The sequence below is a fragment of the Melopsittacus undulatus genome, chromosome 1, assembly GCF_012275295.1.
Source record: "Melopsittacus undulatus isolate bMelUnd1 chromosome 1, bMelUnd1.mat.Z, whole genome shotgun sequence".
NCBI classification, from domain to species: domain Eukaryota; kingdom Metazoa; phylum Chordata; class Aves; order Psittaciformes; family Psittaculidae; genus Melopsittacus; species Melopsittacus undulatus.
Window position 1 is genome coordinate 51,576,355 of NC_047527.1, and position 23,673 is coordinate 51,600,027.

At 40.5% G+C, this 23,673-nt stretch overlaps 1 protein-coding gene across 1 annotated transcript in view; it reads left to right on the plus strand.

The window, feature by feature from the left end:
• Positions 1 to 1,448: 1,448 nt before the first annotated feature.
• Positions 1,449 to 23,673, plus strand: part of ARHGAP28 (Rho GTPase activating protein 28) — a 77,308-nt gene continuing 55,083 nt past the window's right edge. The window contains exon 1 of the mRNA XM_005153484.3: positions 1,449 to 1,695. Within this exon, the coding sequence (XP_005153541.2) occupies positions 1,565 to 1,695 (131 nt within the window). The 5' untranslated portion in view covers positions 1,449 to 1,564. The remainder of the gene's footprint in view (positions 1,696 to 23,673) is intronic.

The window sequence follows — 23,673 nt, forward strand, 5'->3', positions numbered from 1 at the left end:
GGATAGGGTGCTGATGCTGTAGGCAGCAGGTAATGCTTCCAGAGTTACTTTAGAGCCTTCGCCTTATTTTCTAACATATGTACATGGCTGCATGGTATCTCCCAGGGGGCCTCTATGCTGCCATGGAAGCAACCATGATTTTAGCCTGGAGAAACCTGGCTTCCAATTATTTAAGCCAGGGTATGTTAACAGTGTAGCAAGAGCAAGGCTAGAGGCTCTGCAAGTTCAAATATTATGCTTCCTGGGTGTGTCTGACAAGAAGGGCTGCCAAGTGTACTGTTATCAGCATCCTATGCTGGGTAATTTAAAATTAACCTGGGCACTGCCTAACATGAGTTGCAGCAACATTTTTGACTGAAGCTGTCATGTTCCTCCAGGCAGGACACCAAGTTCAGGGGAAGCTGGAGATGAATCATTTCTGTACCCTTCAAAACCTGAGCTACTTCACCAGCTAGACAGATCAGCAATGTAATTTAGACAGCCCTATGGAAGCGCTAGGGAGAGCACCTTCATTCAGTGGGGTTGTGAAAGATGAGCTTGATCAGCATTTTGGACACTGCTGGCAGCTGTGTCAAAGGTGCACATAGGGACATCCTTCCCACGATTTCACAGGCAGGACAATAGCTTTCAGGAATAAGCACTTACCAAAATGCTTTTTTCTTAAAAAAAAAAAGAAAACGAACACTGAAGACATGGGAGAGCAAAATAAACGGATGTGTGAGTTTTCTCACTAGAGTTTTCTCTGGGTGTTACTTCAGAACTGGACTCTGCTATTTTTGCTTGCTGGTTTCCTTTTGAGTGAAAAACATTTAATTAGAAGACAAAGACCAAGGGCAAGCATGAAAAAATCTCAAGTGCCTCGGGGTGTATTTATTTATGTGATTGCTCCAGATGAACATGTTTTGTATGATGTACAAATATTACATTCATTTCCCAGTGCCTTTCTAATTACGTACACAGTCAGGCAAAATGAAAGCTTAATTTGTTTTCAGGAAAAACAAATGCAGTTCCCTGCCACAGAAATGCATCCAGCATGTAAGAAATCAAAGTTCCTGGGCCTTGATAATTTAAACAGAGCAGAGCCCACACGGTTTCTGGATCTCTCATGTAAGCACCTTAAAGTCACTCCCCACTCTGCCAAAGCAGGTTTTGTGTTTGAGTAGCGCTCTCCACTTGTCCTGCTGTTTAACCAGCAAATGGTTTCACTTTGTTGAACCTATTTCAGGAGCAGCAATATTAAGAAATCCACTCTTAAAAGTTTTCCCAGTGGTCATTCAGCGCCATGCAGGATTATCTCAGGTTTCTAGTTTCCTAGGAACATAGAAACTTCCCCGTTGGTTCTTTTGTGGGCGGTGTTTTTAAATATATGCTAATTCAGCTTTGCTGACAGGGAGAGGAGCAGTGTCTCAGTTACACAGCTCTTCTGACAGCAAACGGTGGTGAGAGGCTGCTACGGAGCCAGGCCATGCACTCGTGCTTGTGACAGGACCGCTCAGCCTCCCATTGGGGCTTGTCAGCACCCCCCGGCCGCCTTTGTCACCAGCAGCGGGGCCGTCATGTGCCTATGATCATGGAGATGAAGGACTCGGGCAGCGTGGTCCTGACAGCCTACCATCCCCACAGCCCGGTCAGGATCCCGGGCATGGAGCAGAGCTTTGTGCAGGACATCCCCCCCAGCCGTTCGCCCACCAGCAGGTAAAACCTGAGGGACGGGGACCGGTGCCACGTCCTGACATTCTGTCGGGGTCAGTGGTGGGTTTTGCTGACTGTTTGCCAGCCAGAGAGTGTTTCCCTACCACTTCGCCACTTCATGAGCACTTTGTTCTCTCACTTCTCTTGCCTCCACCGGGAAAGTGATCCAGCCCAGGGCTGCTGGTCAGGACTGGGAGGGAGAAACATGAGTGCTTATTTTAAATCTTGTAAATCAACAGCTCAAACTAGTTTCCTGCCCAAGATACTCAACAAGACAATCCTCAGGGAAAAAGAAAGCACATGAATCAGACTTCTGCTCAGGTCATTTAGGACTGTATTACCAAAAGTGAGATGGCTGGAATGGCTCAGTCTGGCACTCAGAAACTTGACTGTGGCTTTAGTTTAGAGGATTATTTAATTCCTTCCCCATTCACCCACGAGGAGACCAGCCTTTGCCTTTTTTGTGAAACTGCAGTTGCTGCTTTCCTCACCCATATACACACAATGGGGAACTGCACTGTTAATTCCTTTGTGCTGCAGGAAACGAAGTATTGTCTTAATTAATGTAGCCATGTGTATGTTTACTTCCCTGCCCTGTAAGAATGCAAGCATTTGCACAGTTCAAAAATAGCAGTTTGGGCAATTTTATTGTTTTAGAAAATCTGACCTTTCTCCTAAACATGCGTGTCTGGTTTTTGTGATTTTCTCCAAAAGATGTAGTATGAAAGTTCATACTGTAAAAAGTTGAAGAAAGTAGGAAATGTTACTCTGTGGCTTGACAGAGAAATGAGAACTTAAGTCTGAGAAAACAGTAGATGACACTATCCCCAGGAATTAAATCTGTGTCTTCTCTTAATGTAAATAATGATATTTACTTCAAAATGTTTATTTATAACCCAATAACTATTTTGTTTTCAGAGTCATTATTTAGGTTAGCTGCATCTTCCTGTTCTTTGTGTATTTCCCTGGCTGTCTCATAAAGATAACTCCTTTGTTCTGTTAAACTGTTGTTTGAGAGCAGTACAAAAATACACAGTTTCATGTTAAGAAAAGAAACACAGTCTGGGCTTTTAGACGCAGTAAGAATGGCATTTGCTACTCAAAACAGAGAGTGGTTTGGCATTGGGTTACTGGGGAGCATGTCATTTCTTCCCCAAGGAAGAATGCTAAACTCAATCTCCCTATAAGTCTGTGAGTAACGGAAATGGGGTGTTTTGCTATTTTTCTTGTAGGTGTGCTAATTGTTTTAAAATGCTCTTGCAGTTTAAGCTCAGGGTCTATGAGGGTTTAAATCACACACTTATCACCTAAGAAAAGCAGAAGTTCAAATTGAAGTTCCTGAGAGAAAAAAAGAAAAAGAGGATCCTCTCATTTTGATGAAGAACATATTTTAGAAGCTCCTGCCATGAGGCAAGGACATGTGTCTCTCTGTATGTATATGTGTCCATAAGACTTTGGTGCTGTCTCCCCTTTCTTGTCCTCAACTTCCTGCAGCTGTCTAACAGCAACAGCCAAATTGTGCCATATGGGCAGTCAGTGTCTGTCTGAGTTTCCAAAGCCTGTTCAAGAGGGGGATTTTATTAACTCAGCATGCAGTCCTCTGGAATGCAGAATCCATGAAGGCAAATGCACTGAGTGTTTTAGCAAATGGTAAAATAGGCTCTGGCTTAATCCCTGCTTCATCTTCTAAGAACTCCTTCCTGGACGGCATTTTCTGTATAGTTTCCTTTGCCGTCATCCTAATGCAAGAAGGTTTAGTTTAGACTTTGGTGTTCCTTGACCCCTAGGGCAGTCACCTGCACTATGGCATGCTAACTCCTTGGCTCTCCAGGAAAATTATTCAAAAAAGCATGTAAAGAACAGAGGTGTTACCTACTTTTTGTTTGATACCAAAAGCAATGGGAACCCAAAGCCTGACTTTCCTCTGAAGTTTGTTGGGTTCAGTTAGATGCAGCTGTAATGAAGTCCATACTTCAGACATATATCTTTTGAGAACAGAATCAGTCTTGGGTATTAGCCTTCAATTTGATAAACTACTGACCAGTTGTTTCTCAGATTAGAAAACTAGATCTTTCATTTTCCTTCCTCTCCCCAAAACATTTCATTTTCTTTAGAGTGATGCTCCCTTTTTATCAGAACAGCTCCACTCATCCAGAACCATGCTTGAATGTGAGTATCTCCCAGTTGTTTTCTCTTGCGAACACTTTGACTTTGGGAACCTTCTAAGCAGAGGTTTTTCACAGAAAGAGGAAGCTAATGCTGCCACAGCTCTCATTCCCACTATTTAAAAAGACACTGATGAAAAAGAAGGAAAGATTTAAGTAGCCATCATGAACATCTAAACAAATGAGTAATCTTGAATACCCTTGCCAGTCCACGTACACCGCTTGAGATGCCCATGGACACTGAAGTTGCACTAATAAAGAAACTTTATCAGACCTATTCACATCCATCTACAACTCTTGAAGGGCCAATGAGGCAGAAATCCTGTGTGCATGTCTAAAACAAACCAGCAGCATTAGCATCAGCATGAAGTATAGGATCCACAAGATTTTTATCCATAAGCCCAGTGGGGGCACAGTATATGTTATATATTATATGTTAGGGGATGGTCTTTACAGCACATCAGGACAGATGCGTTTTAGCTGCTTCAAATGGAAGATGCAGCAGTGTGCAATGAAGGAGAGTAAATTCATATGTGTAATAAAGGGGAGACTGGAATGAAAGTCTGACTACATAGCGACGCTGTCACCAATCTGCAAAGCAGAATTCTGGCTTCCAAATTTACTGTTGGATAATAAAAAGGTTAAAAAGAGGGACCACAAATTCCAGCTGATCCCCACAACAAAAGAGCATCAGGGATGCTTCATTAATGCAACTAGAAAGTTCTTTTTCCAGCTTTCTCATGGGACATTCAGGTCCCTTGACTTCACTTGACATCTGCTTTGGATGATTGCAATTGTTGGTAACATTTATATTACCCATACCATTTTACTTACTATTTTTGAGAGCAAGCTGTTGGGGAGATTTCTGTTTTCTTTGCTTGTCACTCAGACTAACTCTATGGCATATAGTATATATGCATAGAGAGAGAGTATACTGGGAAAGATACCTGTGCTTGTGGCATTGCACTTTTTTTAATCCTGTTTATTACACCTCAGGTGTCACAAGTGCCAGTACCAAACAGAATATCACCCTTTCAATACAGACACTGTCTCAGAGCAATGGTGAAAGTGCTGATCTAGGTTACAGAATGATCAACTTTCCTGTTCTCACTTCAAGGAATGAAGGGCTTTGTAGTCATGCACAAATACTGGTCCTAGATTATACAGAGGAAAAGTAGGGCCATGGCCATATGTCTTCCTTGCATCTCCTTTTTATCCTGCTGGGAGAAGCTAGGAGTTATTCCTGTGCTCTGAGGAAACAGGCATGACCTCTATGCCAAATGGCCAGTGAGCTCTCTAAGGTAATTATGCAATTAGGGGAGTACAAAGCATTCCTAAGTGAGTCATGCTCAAGATTCTTTGACTCAAGTATGAGAGCTGGTGAGTTTCTCAGTTTATTACTAGCAAATCTGCTAAGAAAGAACTTATACTGCACTGCAAATCACAGATATTTTCACTGTGATGAGTGCTTTAGGCTTACATGTGCATGAGATAAGAATCAGAGGAAATAAAAAGCACGTTTAACAGGCTCTGTTCCTGCAAAATGGTTTAGAGCAGATTGTAAAGGGCACATCATGCTTTTTATACATGGAATAAACATATTCATAGTTAATAGTCATGCAAAGAGAAGCATATATGTTACCAAACCTGGGAGCTTTCTACATAGGTAAAGGATAAAGTGTATTTCAGCACCACTGAACAATGCAGCCAAGACCTTTTCTTAGCTTCTCACCTATACAGCAGCAAGTCTGGCACTTCCAGTTGTTTCATGAAAATGCTTTCCCAGTCTCTTCATGTTCAGCATGTCTCCCAACTCCTAGTGTCAAGGGTGGCATTCAGGCAGACTTCACTACAGTAGGTGTACATGGAGTTAAAAAAAAAAGAATATAAAATTTCTGAAGATTCTGTGTTGCCTCGAGTTACCTTCTGGTAGCCTCTGGGATCCCTGCTCTCCAAGAGTAAGACTTGCAAATCTGGGGCCAATAGCAAAGTCATTGCACTGAACAAGTAACGTGTTTTAAGCCATGGCAGAAATTCTTTTGCAATATTCATCCTCCCTTGCATGTCCCAAGATACTACAGATATACGTCAGGGTGAGATAGTGTCCTGAAATAACAACTGTATGTATGGAAGGAATACAACTGGAGGAGGGGCCTCTATGCACCAAGCTTTGGCTTGTGACAAAAGGAGCTGTATGAGCATTTCAGGTTTTATCCCAACAGAAGCAGATTTTATCACACTGAAATAAGGTCTGTATGCCCTGAGGCTGGGTGATCTGGGTTTAATTACTGTCAGCACTGATTGAGTAGCTTCCCTGCTCAGTCGTATACAAGTGATGTCAAGAATGTCTTCTAAGTGATGCAGGATAAACAACCTTAACTATCTTGGATGTTTATCTCACTCTACCATAAACTTCCTCAGAAGACAAAAATAAAAATTTGGCTTTTCTACAGTAAATCTTGACATGGCTTGGGCCTCTTGCAGTAACTTGGACTCAAAACATATGAAATTAAAATTTTAAAATGTACTAAAAGTGGTAAAAGAAAACCCCACAAAGCAGTAGTCTAGGAAAAGACTGTATTGGCAGAAATTCAGCAATAAATACATTTTGTAGAAAAATAGGAACTTTTTGTTGTTTCTAGTAGATTTCTAAACTGATTTTTAAAGTATATTTTTAGATGCTGAGAATGATAACTCTTAATGAAATATTTACCAGGAGGATGAATATAAATAAGTCAGACAATAGTAGACATGTTTTTCCTGTAGGTTTTAGAAATACCTACAGACTATCCTCTGGGAGTCTCACTGAGGAATGTAGTATTTATAGCCAGTTCTTCGTGTTATGGTTGAAACTAGAGTTGGCTTCTCTGGTTTCTTTTTAGTTTGGTGCTCCTGCTGCTCTCCCTGGTACCTCCATATGTAGAGCTGATGGAAAACATCTGGCACTGTCCCTTTGATCATTTTATTTGGTTGAGCATTTAGCCAGCTGCCCCATTCATTTTTAGCTAAGTCACTTATCTCTGGTTACACGAAGGTTGGAGCTGCCCACAAAAAAAAAGTAGGACCTGAGAGCCCTGCATGCCCTACACAGGTACCTTCAGGTTGTATCTGGCAGTCTGACAGCGCTGGCATAACAAGCTGCCAGGAATCAAGTACTGCAAAGTGTTATTTTTGCACAGGAGATCAAAATAATTCAGTGTAAATGTGTGGAAAATGTGCAGCGGTGGGAACTGCAAGACACAACCATGGAATACTATTTTCCTAATTCCTAACTAGAACAGTATCTGAAAAGCATCTGGTTATTGCTGTACAAATATAGAATCACATCCTGAAATGAGTATCCATAGCAAACAATTAAGTTAACATCCTTGATTTTGGCTAACCACAGTACAGTAGCCACTTGGCCCACTGTTTCATTAGGCCAGGCAGCCCAGCACAGTAAGGCTAGCAGACATCACATCCACCACTGGGGTGGGACTGTGCTCTGTGAAGCTCTCATGTAACACTGTGGTGGGTGCCTTAAAAAGAGCACAGGAGGGAAATCGGGAGAAGAGTGTCCAGTCACATCCCAAGCGGGTGACTGAAGCCAGGCATCCTGTCTAGCCTTTTGGCCCTTTTGCCTGCCTCCTTATTTCTCTCTCAGTGAAAACAGTCCCCATCATGGTCTTCCAAGTTCTACTGTATCTGCCAGGAATTGAGAAGAGTGAGAAAAAAAGAGAATGCAAGGGGGCAGGAGGAAGAGAAGAACAAAGGAGGACAGGATAAGGACCACCTTCACAGGTATATGATTTGATTCTCCTGCTTGTGTGCAAACAAGAGGAGCTGGAGTGAGAAAATAAATATCTCCTAAAGGATGCTGTGTGGTAGGGCCATTTACAGCTGATCCCCAAGTCCACCAGACACATGAAACAGTGGGTTTTAGAATAGCATTTAAGTGATAATTTTGAAGTCAAAAGCCGAAATGGTCTGAAAGACAGGTTGTTTGAAAAAGAGCCCTTATTACCCTGAAGGATTATTTTAGCAGAGGTCAGCAGAAGTGCTTGAATTGGCATCTCTAATAATTAATGCAAGGGAAAGACTGATGATCTGTGCAGGATCTCTTGTCTCTGTGATTCATTTTTCCCCCTGCCTGTATCTGTTAATTTTCCAGACAATGCCAGTGTCTCTGAGGAGAGTACAATAAACATTGGAGCAAGAAGCCTATTATCGTGCTGTTTGTTTGAAGATGGTTATATTTTCTTTTTTAGGATGCTACATGTAATACCTGGCTACTGTAAGCCTGTGGGATTTTCAGATGTGCAAAATCATTCAGTTTAGGGTGAATTTATGCTGGATGTTAGACAGAAGAAGACTCAACAAAGGAGAGACAGAAATCTCTGCTACTAAGTGTTGCAATTATTGAATTTCCACCTGAGGACTATACAAACCTTTTATAACATCTCTTTGTGCAGAAGTTGCTCTGGGCGTATAATGAACAAAATAATGCCTTAAGTCTTTTTGTGGCTGATGGAAGAGCCCTACTAGTGTAGAGAGCCAGAGGGAAATACGTACTGAAAACCTGGTTTAGACATAGAAGTCCAGCTGGGCTGACATCACTTACCAGCTGAAGGACAAGTAAAGCAAGGGGAAAGCTGTGGGACCGTTTTAAACATCTGTAGGCGAAACCTCAGGACATCAGACATTAGGTCACTCTGTGCAGTTTTCTACCAGAGATGGAAGCAGCTCTAGAGCTGTAATTCTCATATTTTACTACAGCTAGTCAGAAAAATACTGCCTTCCCTATGGACAGATTTGGTCAGAGAATAACAAATTTATACAAAGCCTGAATTTGACTCACTGAGTAGTATATGCCCCCCTTACCTACACCCCTGCAAACATGGCACAGTCTGCAGTTACCCAGATACTGGCTTAGTCTATGCAAAAACCCCATCAGTTTATCTTTGTCTGTCTTGTAAATGCTCAGAACAAAACATCATCCAAGCTTATTTTCTGGCCCAGTGTTAATCAAACCTAGAGGTCAAAAGAGAATCAAAAAGTGAGCATGTCAGATCCTTTTTAATGTTAACTTTAGTATGAGAGCAAGAACTGGATAGTTGTAGCATTCAATCTAACATGAAATGCTCTTTTTCATATTCTAATCTAAGAAATGATCAGTAATAGATCCTGTAATGGATCATCAAGTGGGATACAAGCCCTTTTTATTCACATGGACTGAGCTAATAGATACTTAGGTGTGACAATGGAGGTTTTACCTCTAAATTCAGTGGAAATGTGGTTAAGCCATCAGAACTCAGATGTTTTTGTCAGTAACTTTGTTTACAGGGCATGATCTGATTATGCTGTCTCTTGCCTCAACACAGGCTGACTTCCTATTTAATAGGATTCTTGCAGAGTGAGACATTATTATGAAGTCTAAGATAATTAAAACATAGCAGTAACTAGGCCTGTCTTCCTGTTGCAATACTTCCCTCCATTATTCAAATATTTTGAAAACTCCAGTTCTAAATATTTGTCTGGATGTACCAGAGACAACCATAAAATCCTTGCTGTAGTTACAGGTGAAACATGGAGCAGGGCATTCTCTAAAGATATTTTTGCAGGCTTGGCTGTCCTTGGCCATTTCTGGGCCAGATGGTGCCCCTATCATGCATGTGCAAGGAAGTGAAAGGAAGCAACGAACTTATCCTGAACGAACAGAGACAGGGGAAGCCTTTGTACTCAGACTGCAGCAGGATTTCACACTGAAATTGCTCACTTTTAGAAAGAGGATGGGCAGAAGGAAGCAGAGACAGCTGCCCAAGCACAGGACAGGGGTCTTTTAAATATGTGGGTCTTTTAAATATTTTGAAATATGTGTCTTTAGTCTCCTGCTGAAACAATTGTGTCTTCCTTGTGTAAGGTCCTTCTTACATCTTCCACTCAGAGGATGCATTTCAGCATAATCCCCAGTGATCTGCTGCAATCCTTTGATGCTGCCTTGCTTGCTTGCTTGCTTGCTTCCCTCCTTTTCTCTTTCAATTAGCAAAAGCAATTAATCCACAAGTACTTAAGGACAACATTACTGGAAATGTGAGGTGTCTGGAAATATTAATTTATTCTTAAATGCATGTGTGCATGTACAATATGTACAAGTCCATAGATGCAACATGAAGCTAAAGGCTACTCTTATGTTACTGGCAATTCACAGAGTATATGACTAATATTAGAATTACTTATCCCAAACATCAAATATTAACTAGAATCTTCTTCAAGTATATTTGTCCAAGACATATGTTGCCTCTGACAAAGACTGGCAATCAAAAATAAACAAACAAAGCTACTATGTCAATTTTTTTTTTAAAGCCTACATGTTTTGTATTTAGGAAGCACACCACAGATTTTTGGGAAAGATATTGACTCTGCAGCTGTTTTCTGTGGTCAAGATGCATTTCATCTTTTGTGGACTTCATCTCTTATGGCTTTTGTTAATTACTGTTTTTTTTAATAAGATTTAGCAGGCCTGAAATTAAACTGTGCCAAACTCAGAAATGCAGTAAGACCATGCAAACTAAACCAGCTTGCTTCGGTCTACATTGAGCACAAGTAAATCTGCAGTTAATTACGTTATGTGTGATGCAACAATGAGTCACTGTAGTTTTAATAATCACCCATTTGTACAGGGAGTTTATTGTCATAGGATGTCCTTAGAGGCTTCAGATTCAAACACTGGCCCTGATACTCATGTGGGTAATGAGGATGTCTAAAATTACCACTGTTAGTGCTATCAAGAATTTTGAAAGATACAGTAAGTTACAATTTTCAGTTAACCTTCTCTTACTTATAAGGAGACTTACTGAAGCAAGAAGGAGTTCTATTGCTTTTTTATTTAATTCATAGTCCTTTTTTGTTTGCTTTCAGACACAGGACACTCAAATCTATGCACTGTCAGTATTTAAGGCCCATTTGTGATGCCTGTATTTCAATACCTACTGAAAAATCTGTATTACAGGCAAAAAGGAACCAAATGAAGCAATGAAGAAAAAAAAAAGAAAAAAGTCTGTCTGACACCAGACAGTTTAACAACAAGGTAATAAATCCATGGCTATAGCAAATTTCACAATTACCATGTAACGATTACAACACAGGAATTCAGGGTATCGTTTCATGGAGTGGCCACATGCAAATCTGACCTCTCTTTGCCTGTGTCTAGGACACATACAGCAATGTTAGCACAGCATTTTGTCCAAACCATTAGACAGGCGCAGCACTGCACTACCACAGCTATAGGGCTTCTGACTCCAGGGGAGCCTATAACCAGCCTGCTGACACGGCTGTAGGTGGAAACTTGAAGGCTGGAATTCAAAGTGTTTAGACTAATGCTTCAGGACTGATAACGAAAAATAAAAGGTATGTTTTTTCTCTGAACAGGCCATACTGCTGATGAATAGGTTAGGTTGGGTATTTTCAGGTCTAGGTACATAGTGCAAATAGGCATGAAGGTATAATACATTTTTCTCAAACAGTTTGCAGGCTGTAGGGGTAGGTTTATCCAACTTGAACCATAGCAGAGTATTTTATCCATTTATGCAAATCAGATTCTCACCAGAGTGAAGGAGTAGTGCTTGTGATATTCAGTTAGAAAAGCTTATTGACAATTGATGGCTTGGCTTCGCAAGCAAAGATTTGGGAAGGGCTTTAACCATGCTTACTACAAGCACGATGACCAAGGGCAAGTGGGATATGCAAATCTGTTTGGAAGAAGGCTGCTTAGGCAATCAGGAAGTGTCTGATCAGGACTACCATCTCCTGAGTAATCTCAGTAACCCATGCCCCGATCTGCCCGCATGCAAGGTTGGATCTGCAGCTTCCCATGCACCTTGTCACCTGCTGTTTTGACCCTCGCCTGTCCATACCGACAAGTGAGAGCAAGCCCTTCCAGCCTGTGCTGTGGATGAGGTGAGGGCAGCATGCGCAGAACTGGCCCTACCCTTAACAGCTGAGGTTTAACTGCCATGGCCTAGAGAGCTTGGACAGTGACAGCAAAGTCCACAGGTCGTAGGTTTTGTAAGAGTGTCCTTCTCTTAGATGGAAGACAATACAAGGCTAGATGAGCTCCTTCAGCCCAGGTTTGAAGATAGGAATTTTCCTTCTTCTGTGAAGAAGGCCTGTCTTCACTAACGAAGATTCAGGAAGGGCTTTAACCCACACATTGTGAGCAAGACTGTTATTGACAATACTATGAAGGGATACGTCATCTGAATTCCTGCAGACTCCAGCAAAAGAATCAAGGGTACAGCAATGATCCAGAATGAAAAAAAAAAAAATAAAAAGACTTAAAATTTTCATTTGTTTTTATTTTTTCCCCTAGCTTAGTCAATCTTTGTGGAGAGTAGAGTTTTAATTTTCCTAGAGAAGAAACCCTAAAATATCTTTTATTTCTTAAAGAAGATATAGCTCAGTCAGCATCTGAATATCAGTTAGAATCTCTTTTCTAATTAAATCTCATCAGTTGGATCAGGAATATGATGATGTTCAGAGGCTGAACTGTTCCACAATCAGACACTGTAAATAAGGTTCATAATCCTTTTGAGCTGTCAGTTCAGCCTTTGGTTTCTAAATCATTTCATGGCATTGATCCAGGGCTTCAGTTATGCTGAAAAAGACATTGACCACTGCATAAGTGGGTGGAAAAACATCATTCAGCGGTTAGCTGGGTCTATCTGCTGAAAGTATGTCTGTAATTCTGTGAAGGAGATGGTGTTACTAAGAACAGATTGGTCTCTGAGACTGCCTTGAACCCAGCCAGCTGTAGTTAAACCCTCAAAGGCTGACAAAGTGCATTCCTAATTATATCAGTGCAGTAGACGGCTAGATTAAGTTACCTCCTTTGAGACTATTGGTGGTGAGTTTCCATCCCTGGGATAGATTTTATATTTCATCCAAACAAAAGGGAACCTCAGGCTGTGCAACAATAGAAATGAACCAAATGCTGAAATGATATGTGTCTGTGAGGCTACCATAAAGCCCACCAAGAGTCACATCCCATGAATTCACTGGACACATCAGTAGCAGTAACATTTGATAGGCAATATTTGAAGACTATAAATAAATTTAATCTTAGTATTGGATTAACCTCTGAAATTAAGTAAAGCAGTTTGTGTCAGGTACCAGAAACAGCCAGGAAAATACTAGATAGTGGGAAGAGCTTTTCTGGTATCTTTACAGAAAATGTATACTTCTGGCTTTGGCCATCTTTACAGGGTCTTACAACATTCACTGACGTCAATATACTTAAGCAACTGGTATAGCTGAAGATAATAAACTAAGTATTTATTTGTCTGTGCTTTTTTGTGTTCTATATTTAGTTAGGAACTTAATGCCACTTTTCCACCATTTGAGACAACCTGAGACAAATGATTAATGCCTTTATATGTGATTACAGCAAACCAACTTTAGCATCTTCTGAAAATCACTTCAAAACAATGAGTAGGTCTCAGGGATAAACAATGAACAACACATACTTAATTATGATAGGAGGAGTGGCATATTCTTACAGAAGGGGAGGAAACATCTTAATTTGCAGTATGAATTTTACCTTTGATAAAAAGAGTTTGTTCACTTTGCAAAGCTGCTGCTGTGCGATTTATGTTGGGAGACATAAGGTTTGCTTTAACTAAATTTGCTGCTGCCACTGTCCTTTCTACCATGCTATCTAAAGCCAGAGAGACAGTGCAGTGCTCTGTATGTGATACCTGGAAAATCCTGTTTAGAATTATGTGGTGTGATGAGCCGATCAGATAAGTCATGTCTGTAGCAAGGACATGCTTGTTTTAACTGTTGAACTGTGGAGGTTATAGAGTTGAATCTTTGGATTACAAATGTAGTTGACATCTCACCACATGTAAGGTCAGATCCAAAATTTCTCTTGGTGGCAGTAGGCTTTGGTCTTGCCTCTAAAGAGCCAAATGTCCTGTGGCATGTAGATGCAAGCAACTCTATATCCTTGATATATGTTGCAGTGCTTCTTTGTAGTAATTTATCCTATTCACTCCATTCTTTTATTTAAAAACTTAAATTCCTCACAGAGATGAATTAGTTATTGAATTTCTCTGCATTTACACTTCTATTGAATCTACTTTGTGCACTTATTGGACTTCGGTAAAAAAAAACAATAAGCTTAGCCAAAAGCTAGTGAACTGCACAGGAAAGACAACGGAGTGGGGCAATTCTACAATGGTTGCTCGTGATGGAAAAATTTAGCAATTTCAAAGGGATATTTTTCCTATCAGATTCATCATAGTCAGTTTTCTGGATTGCCCTCAGAGAAATATACTTACGAATGGAAATATTATCACAAGTTAGCACTGGACCCCAAAATCCAAACAAAACAATGAAGCAACACAGACTTTCCTTCCTATTCTGATTGCATCACTGGAACCACTGCCTAATAAATGGATTTTGTTTGAAAAAACTTCCTTCTGCATTTTTTTACAGTGCTGTGTGTCTGCATTCCTATTCATTTCTATGCTTGTTTAGCTGAAATCACATATGATGATGCAGATATCCAAGCAGTTATAAAAACTCAGATTGAGCAATGCTAACAGCTAAAAAATATTCTACATTGCAACCTTCGTGGGAATTGCTGTGCAGAAAACAAAAGAGCTGGCAAAAAACCATGTATGTGTTTTTCCTTCATGTCATTTTGTCATTATGTAACTCCTAAGTTTGCTCTCTAGCAGACTTCAAATAACTGTGGACAGGCAGCAAAGGATGTACCGTTTGTGTCTCTGCTTCATGCACAGCTGTCCTCTGGCCGGCAGCTGGAAAGGAGGGTCTAGATTTTAAGATATTCTGTAAGTATTAAGCTGTGGGATTTTCTTTCCTCTACCTGTGATATTGTCTATGCTTCTGATGTTATTACGACTTTCAATGAGTTGTTTTTTTGCGGTTTTGCAATATGTCTTGAAGCTTTTTTTAAGGGGGCAGGTATTTTCATCTTTGCAGTTGATATTTACTTTCTAGGGATGAATTATTGAATTGATTCTGACCACAGGCATCAATTCAAATGAATAGAAATATATAATTTTTAGGTGTCTAAGATAAGTTTGGTGGAAATTTATGCCATCCTATAAATATTTTCAAAATGTATGGTGTAAGTAAAAATAAAATAACATAATACAGCACCAAACCAGAACCCTAACAATCATTAAAAGAACCTAAACATATTCAAGAGAAAACTCAAAATTTAAGGATAAAGTGACAATTAGTTAAGGAAATAGGAAGTACATAAGTGAAAACTAGAACAAAACTAGAACAATATACTTTTATGACAACCATGATTTCACATGAATGCCTTCACTATTGTAGATGAGGTGGCTTTTTTTTTTGCATTTGCCCTGTCATCAACAAAAACTTCACTAATCAGCCTCTGAAAATGAGAAATGTTTGACAGCATTGGAAGAGATCTTGCTGAGTAGATACAGTCTTTCATTACTAAGTAGTAAAGTGAAAGATAGATCAAAACCAGGCTGAAAGTAGATGAAAGATCCTGCAAAATTCTTTAGCTGAAGCTTGTTCTCAACTTCAACATTGAGTTTTGATGTGGTGCTTTATTTAAATTGCTGATTTAATCATGAACTTGTTGAAATCAAAACTGTTGAAAAGTTCTGTAATCAGATTATGTGGAAAATAAAGTTTGTGACTAGAATATTAAATACTGATTGTTGAAAAGTACTGATTGTTGAAATCAAATAGTTACTCAGAAGTCTAAACAAGTAACTGTGTTTCAGTTACTGATGTCACTAGGTATTTCAACAAAGAAAGCATAAGAAAATATATGTTCCTATCAGATATGATTAAGGAACTTTTTTGAAAGATCAAGTTTCTACATTTCTTTGATGCAACCATTGAAATGCCTAAGGTCAAATTATGTATTACACTGTGTTTGAGTTCTGAGTATTATCCTATACAATATGTAAATAGGAAAGTCCTCCTTCCCTGGAAATCACGATAAGAGGGTAGCTTCTTGGTTAGTTGTGACCTCATGCTACTATCCAGTGTTTGCCTAATTAAAAGGAAATTAGTTTATTTTTCATGAAGAAACCAATCAGATAACATCTTGAGTGGAAATTCTTGACTTATGCACTTCTGTTGCATGCACTGTAGAATTTTGTCTATTTGTAAGCACTTTGAAAACTTTTTGATTGATGGGCTGCTTTTGACCCTTATGATAAGATAAATAATGAGAGCAAATCTGTGCTTTCTTTGAGTTGCTGTGCTTGTCTAATGTTCATTGGGCACAATGTTTGCTGGGTCTGATTCTCACGTTATAAATCATACTCTGTTTCATATAGAAACTTTCCATATCAAATTGTTGAATTGTACTTCTGTCACAGATGGACCCCTGGGGGTATTAATTGTGCTTTCAAATTGCTCAGGAAGGACAGAGTCAGGTGTCTCCTATGCTTAACTGTGGGATGTTCTCGGGGGGTTTCTCATGACCCATCTCCCACCCCAGATCATTGTCTCATAATGCTATAGTGAAGCCAGAAAGCTTTCCCTGTCAGTTTTCAGAACTGTAGCTCTGCCTATGGCCAACAGCTGGACAGAAAGTATAGGAAAACCAAACAAAATGGCTGCCAAGGAGTCATGTATCTCCTGGAGCTATGACAAGTGCATCTATGTCAGCATTTTCTGAAGAAAACTTTAGAGAAATAGTCAGGTCACATATATAAAATTGTTTAGTTTCAATTTGTTCCTTGTTTGGCCAAAAGTTATTGTCAAGTTCCCACCAAGACCGTAGGCATTGTCTGATAGACAGTTATCTCCAAACTACTTTGATTCCCTCCTAGTCCATTAGGTCTCAGAAACACAAGCAAGTTGTGATGACTTAGCAAGCCACCACTTACACTGTGAGCTTTTGTAACTGTGCAAGGACCTGCTGTTAGCACGAGGCAAATAAAAAGTAACTAGGCTTTTATCACTTTCATGACACAATAGCTCTGAATTATGCCATGGACCAAACATTCCCATAATTGTTGGTTTAGCTCAGTTGCCAACCAGAAACTTTTCCAGTAGTAGCAATAATATTATTCGTGTTAGTTCTTAAAATTGTATGTATCTGAAACTCTTCCTCCCAGACAAAAAGAGCTCCATATCTACACCTAAGAAAGAAATTTCATTAAGTGATAGATAGACATGAGAAAAAGGGGCATTAGTGCTTCCTCCACTGCCAACTTCTGGGACAGGAAAAAAGCATTTTTTTAATCCATGTATCTCAAAATTTCTGGGCCACAGTAGTCAACTGTCAACTTCATAAACAAGACCACAACTTCAGACATCCTCACTAAAATGACTGTCGAGTGAAGCTTGATCTGTATCAGCCATTTCATTGGCATTTTTATTCATTGGCGCAGCATCCACAGCACAAATAACTTTAAGAAAGAAAGCTCTTTGAGAACATGTGCTAAGTTAATCTAAAATGTTTTCAATAGCCAGCAGAAGATTAATGTAGTCATGAAAGCAAAGGCCTGGTGCCTCTGTCAGCTTCTTTTCCAGTTGCTTGAATGCTAAAATAATCACAGAAATTTCCTCTTAATTCTCACTGCACGACCCACATGCATGCACAGCTCCAGCACAAGTGACAGCTGCAGCTTGCAGAGGAGAAATCATGGAATCACAGAACAGTTACGGTTGGAAAGGACCTTAAGATCATCTAGTTCCAACCCCTCTGCCATGGGCAGGGACACCTCACACTAAACCATGTCACCCAAGGCTCTGTCCAACCTGGCCTTAAACACCGCCAGGGATGGAGCATTCACAACTTCCCTGAGCAACCCATTCCAATACCTCTCCACCCTCACAGTATAGAACTTCTTACTTATGTCCAATCTAAACTTCCTCTAACCTGCCTGGCAGCTGGCTGCTTTGTTGTAATTCAGGATCAAAGACTCATATTTGAGCCTAGACTGCTCTGTCTTGAGATTCACCAGTGCCAGTAGCTCAGAGGCAGAGGCACGTGTCCCACTACAGCTGCTCACCATGTCCTCCCTGAAGGAAAGCGGCTCCAGCTAGGACAGCTTCCAGCCAGGCAGTACTCGGTTTCAAAAACATCCATGTAAAAGCTGGCATCTGCACAAATCACAGATCTGAGGAAGTTCTGGAGATAGTTGTCACTGTGCTGGAAAAGAAGAAGTGGAAAGCCAGGAGCTTGTTTAAAAAAACAGAGCAGCAACTAGATCCTATTTATTTTCTGCTGCTTGCTGTCAGGTGGCCTAAGTGGATATATGAGGTCTGCATTGCAGTAGTCTCACTTCAGTTCAGTTGGAACCCAGTTTATGAGCAGGTAGTGAGCTGTCTCCCATTGTCCCTACTCAGCCATCCTACCTTCTCCCATTGCCATCCCAAAAGAAACCAGAAGCCATTGGAATAACCTCTGACATAGGCACCAACACTCTCAAATGCAATGGTACAGTTGCCATACATGTCTGGGGAGCTCATTAGAGTGCAGAGACAGTGTTTTCCTTCCTTCAGCAGTTCCAAACTCCTGATGGTCCTCCTCCAAGCACCGCTTATATAAGTTTAAGTTAAAAACAAGCAGCAGCTTTCTCAGCTTTTGCTTTAATTCCTTGCTTGTGAAAAGGTGATAAGAGGCAATTTAAGTACATTGCACTCCTATCTCAGTGCACATATGGATTGTTTTATAGAAAAGGCAAAGTGAGAAAGGAGAAAATAAGAGACAGGGATTAAAATACAAAGCAAAGAGCTTCTTAATATGGGAAAACTAACAGAATGACATCTGGTTTCTGTTTGGTCCCTATTTGGAGCTTGATCCTGCTGGGTACTGAATGCTCAGGCTGTTCCCTATGGCACTCTCCAGAGCACGCTTAACATTGTTTTACTGGGTGGTGGCCAATGTGCTGAGCACCTCAAAGGAATCAGCCATTGCTTAACTTCTGTTTTGTAGAAAAAAAGCTTTCTAGCTCTGACCCTGACACTTCTGACCAAGATTTTTCCTTCCTTAACCCACTCCAAACCCCATATTTTTCCTTTTTTATTCTGAATAGTCAGTGCCAAGCAAGGTTAAGCCACCGGTTGGCCACTGTGGAAACTCTAGTATAGAACACCAGCCTCTGAGGAAACTCCAGGGCACAATATTTTAGCCTGAGCTGAGTTTCTTCCTGGACTTACTCAAGACTTTTGCCCAACCTGTTAAAAAGAAAAAAAAATAGCTATAGAGCAGAACGGAGAGTGTGTAATATATTCTTGGGCATTGTCAGCATATATTCCAAAGGGTCAATGGGCTATTAAATCAAAGAAATCCCTAGAAAACCAGTAGTCATGGGGTGCCTGACAGCATACACTGCATGAAATGCTTCAAGTCGATAACTCTAAATGTGGCTGTCACCATGATGTGCACCTTCCACTCACTCAACCTCCATCTCTTTCCAATTACAGTAAATCCTTGCAAACAGTTGCTGTGAATAACAATTTCTAAGCCAATTCTCAAATTTTATAGCCAGATCTGTAACCAATCTGAAGACTATTAGTGAGAAAGGGATTATGAAGCAAGCAGAGATACTTTCTGCTGTCCTGGAAAATCTGCTCAAAGATTTAGTTTCAGAGTCAGGCTGCATAATTCACCTATCAGCTGATCATTACTCAGTCTTGTAAAAGTCCTTGCGGTGCACATGTTCTCCAAGGCATGGTCTCTCCTGTACTCCATGCCCATTTGTGCATCCACACATGTATGTGTGTGTGCAGAGTGTTCTAATCACATGTAGCACATCTGCCTTGGAGCTAAAGTGCAGATACCCAGCATTTTAGCCATATGGAAAACAACACTCCACAGGAACACTGTCTCTTCCCTTCCTCCTGCCCACTCTCTGCTTCCCCATCAACAAAATTTTACCAGCATTGCAAACCTCCAGCAATCTTCAAAGAGCTGCTGTATTCTCTAGGCAGCCTGCAAGAAAGAAAAACAAAAATAAAGAAAATATTTACCTCTTTCCCTCAGTTATAAAATCAGCCTAGGGCCTGAAAGAGATTAAGTATATTCTTGGATCACTGATTAGATTAAAGCTTTGTATGTCCACACATATGTCCATGCCCTCTGAGGCTAGAAATAATTCTTTACTGGGCCAGAGTGCTATGTCTCATAGGACTCAAGACAGCAGCTTTAAAATTGCCATGTAACTGAATATGGGAACAACTCTGCCTTTTTGTTATTATTGCTATGCTTTTCTTAGGTTGTTAAAATTTGAGTTTACGTAGTGAAAAAGAAGCAATTCCATCTGTAAAATGAAGCTATCTGAGGGTTATAAAACAGCATTTTCTGCCTGAACTGCAATCAGGACATGGCCAGGGAGCACAGCACTCTGTATGGGCAGAGGTGGGCTGCAGGCTCTCGAGGGTAAACAGCACTTTTCAACATAACTGGTACAAAGCACAGCCCCCACAAGGCTTTTGCTTCTGATTTACACCTCCAGTGAAGAATAAAAATAATAATATTAATAATAGTAATAATAATAATGCAGACTAAAATTTCATGAGTCCTGTAAACAGGCCTCGATGTACACAGGAACTGGTACAGAATACTGGATGCAGCACTGAAGCTCTACCAGGATATAGCCCCATGAGATTTTCTGGCAGGTCTCTGGCACTCAAACCCCCAACACAGATGCTGGTGAGGCAGGGAGTAAAGGGCATCTTCATCAGATATCACTGCCTCCCCTTTAAAACATATGCTTTTTCCCATCTGCCACAACACACCACTAAGTTAATAACTCATGTCCTATAAGACATAAGTTGCCCTCTCAGCTCACAGGAATCTGCAGAAAAGCAAGAACTGGGGCTGTGTGAAACACTATCCATTAGAGAACCTGAAGAGTGTTGTCGGCAGTTGCGACAGCTGGCAAAGGAGGCTGCTGCTGCAGTTTTGATAATGTGGCCACGAACACCTTTTTTGAAACACCATCTCTTATCAAATATCTTGCATTTTGTTTCCCCCTGATCCAGAACTTTCTACTAGTCACAGTCAGCATTTTTCTTGTCTTGCCAGTGCCAAAAAAGCCTTGCTGGTGAAAACACTGGCACTGAGGTCAGTACCAGTTGTTACAGGAACAGCAAGAGGGCTGAAGCACTTCAATGCAAGATAGTGTTGCAAGAGGAAATAACTGTCAGATAATGATCTCGCAGGAGTACATGAAACCTGTGACATTGCCACATGGCTGATGTCCTCAGTCTTTCCAGCTGGATCTGTGCAAGTGTGAGAGGCACTGAGAAAGAAAAGCTGGAAATGGCAGGTGATGGGTGGCTCTGAAGAAGTGCTTTTCTGTATGTTGTCATTCATGAAAACCTAGGTAGATCTTGTTAGGACAGTGCTGTTGAAGCTAGAGTTTTCTAAATCTTGATAAAAGCCTAGGTCTTGAAATCAAGCAGGAACCACATTCAGGCTTGTGCAGGTGTTTGCATCTGAAGAGGAATATGCCCATTTCCCAAGCAAGTAGAAGTGCCTCTAGGGCCTGAGTCTCCACTACCTTGCAATCGCTGCATCCATTCAGACCTGCACATATAAGGGCAAAACACCACTTCCAGCAGTGTTAGTGATGGTCTTGGTTCCTCAGGTGGCACAGGCAAGATTTTGGCCACACTGGGTGTGCCAAGGGCTGAACATGCTGGGCTTTAGATCTCTGGATCTAAGCCAGGGGAGGGAAATCTGTGATGTCAGCCACTGTTACTCTCTTAATGACGTTTGTGGTGATGGTAAACAGTAGTATTGTGTTTACTTTTGAGTGGGGTTGATGCTCTTCTTTCTTTTCTTCTTTATCTCATGCCAGTATTTTCAAATTTCTCATGTTTTGTTTTCTATGTTGAAATGTCTGCGATGGTTCACAGTGGAGTGGTTAAAACTGATTCCTTCTTTTAAACTTGTTAATAAAATTTGCTTTTCTCCTACCCTCTTTTCTGCTGCACTGTACAAGACAGGCATCCCAAATTCCGCCTGACTGCCAAACCCAGTTCTGCTTTCATGTCCAATAATTAATAAAATTTTAGACTAACCAAATATTTATGTTATACACGGTAATCAGATATGTCTTTGGCTTACGTATGTTTATGTTGAAAGGAATGAACTTTGGAGATTCGACATTTGTAACTGATTGAGCATATGCAAAGCCATAATTATGTCAAGAAAGTAAAAACTTCTTTTTTCCTTTGTCTGTTTGTGTCCAGCAGAACTTTCAGATGTAATGCCTTTTTAGTTAGGGATTTTTTAAAAGTCTTTTACCGGAACGCATTTAATGATTTACAGTCCCCCTCAAGCAATATTGCTGATTAAATTAACATTAGCTAATGGGTGAAGCTAGGAAGATATTTTGTTCAAATTAAATCCTCACCTTTAAGGAGAAGTGAACTGGTCAATAGACATTAGAAACTCAGCATAAAAATCATCCTAGTTCTTAAAATAAATGCTACTGGCCAAATATGAGCTTGGCAGTTACAGTTACTTTTAAAGTCACAGTAGTGAAGAACATCTGTTGATATAAAAATATCTCTGAAACATTACAGTGGTTTAGCTGTAGCTGGTTTAGCAGTGCTTGGTTAACATCTAAGGGAGGAGGCGGAATGAATGTCTTTCGCTTGGCAATCGGTAAGCCAGGGATTTTACCCACTGCTTGGCTTTGTTTGGGTTTAGACAAAGTTCCTCTGTTTCTGTTCAAGCTGCAGTAATCCTTCAGACCTTGATGTCATGCATTCTGGGTTTTCTATACTCTTTATAATAACCTCTGAACCCTCAGCCCACATCATAGGTTATGAATATTCTTGGTTTGGATAAGAGAGGCAAGCAATCATTTTAAACTGCAGAAACCCTACCCCTAACGTTTCCCTGTGTGTCAAAGACATGGAGCAGCATCAGGGAGAAGTGGTGGAAAGACCAGTTTGGAAAGATGGTTTGGGCTGACAAAAAGCAGAATGGGGAAGGATCAGTGAAAAAGATTATTACTATGGGTCAGAAATTCACTGCTCTTGAAGGGTGATTCAAGCTCTTCAGTGCCACACCTGATTCAGGGTGTGAGAGCTCTCAGGATGTGGCTGCAGAGGAGCAAGGCCAGAAATTGGAGCTGTCAAATGCAGGAAATCACAGTGTTACAGGCTATAGGCTCAGGTTGTTCTTTCCAAGTGAAAATGCATTGAAATTCAGAGATACTAGAAAGTAATTATTTTCTTCATCTTCTTGCCAGATGACTGACAGGGTTTGTTATTCATGTTCTCCTCACTCAGTGACTCTTCCACCAGACTATTGTCTTTTTGATCTTAGCCTTCACGCTTTAGCTTTGAAAGAAATGACAGCTCTAAGGGACAGTAAGTGCCTTCCCCATGGAACTGTACTTTAAAATCCTTGGGATTAGGATAACTAATTTCTTGTAGTTTCTCTGTTATATAGTTTAGTGCAAGAACACAGGCTTTTGTTTGAGGTACCTATAAGAGAATATTGCCAAAAGTCATGAGATGACTGAAAATTAAGGTGAGAAATAGTGTTTCTCCAAAGATCAAAGAACCACCCAAGAAAAAACAGTGTTGTGGATTCAGCACAAAAATTGTATCCCTAGACAACTCCTCCACATACTGTTTCCAGTGTACATATAGCCCTGGTTTGCAGTTATTGCTGCAGACGGGAACTGGAAAACAAGCTCAGTGCCTTCCTGCTTAATTTACCAGTGGAAGAGGTTGTTTTCCACCAGGCAAGTTCATTTGTCAAGGTGACCTTTGCAGCCGACACTGAGCGTTACTGCAGATAAAGAGTGCTGCCTCAGCGTATTTGTGAAACCCAGCTCAG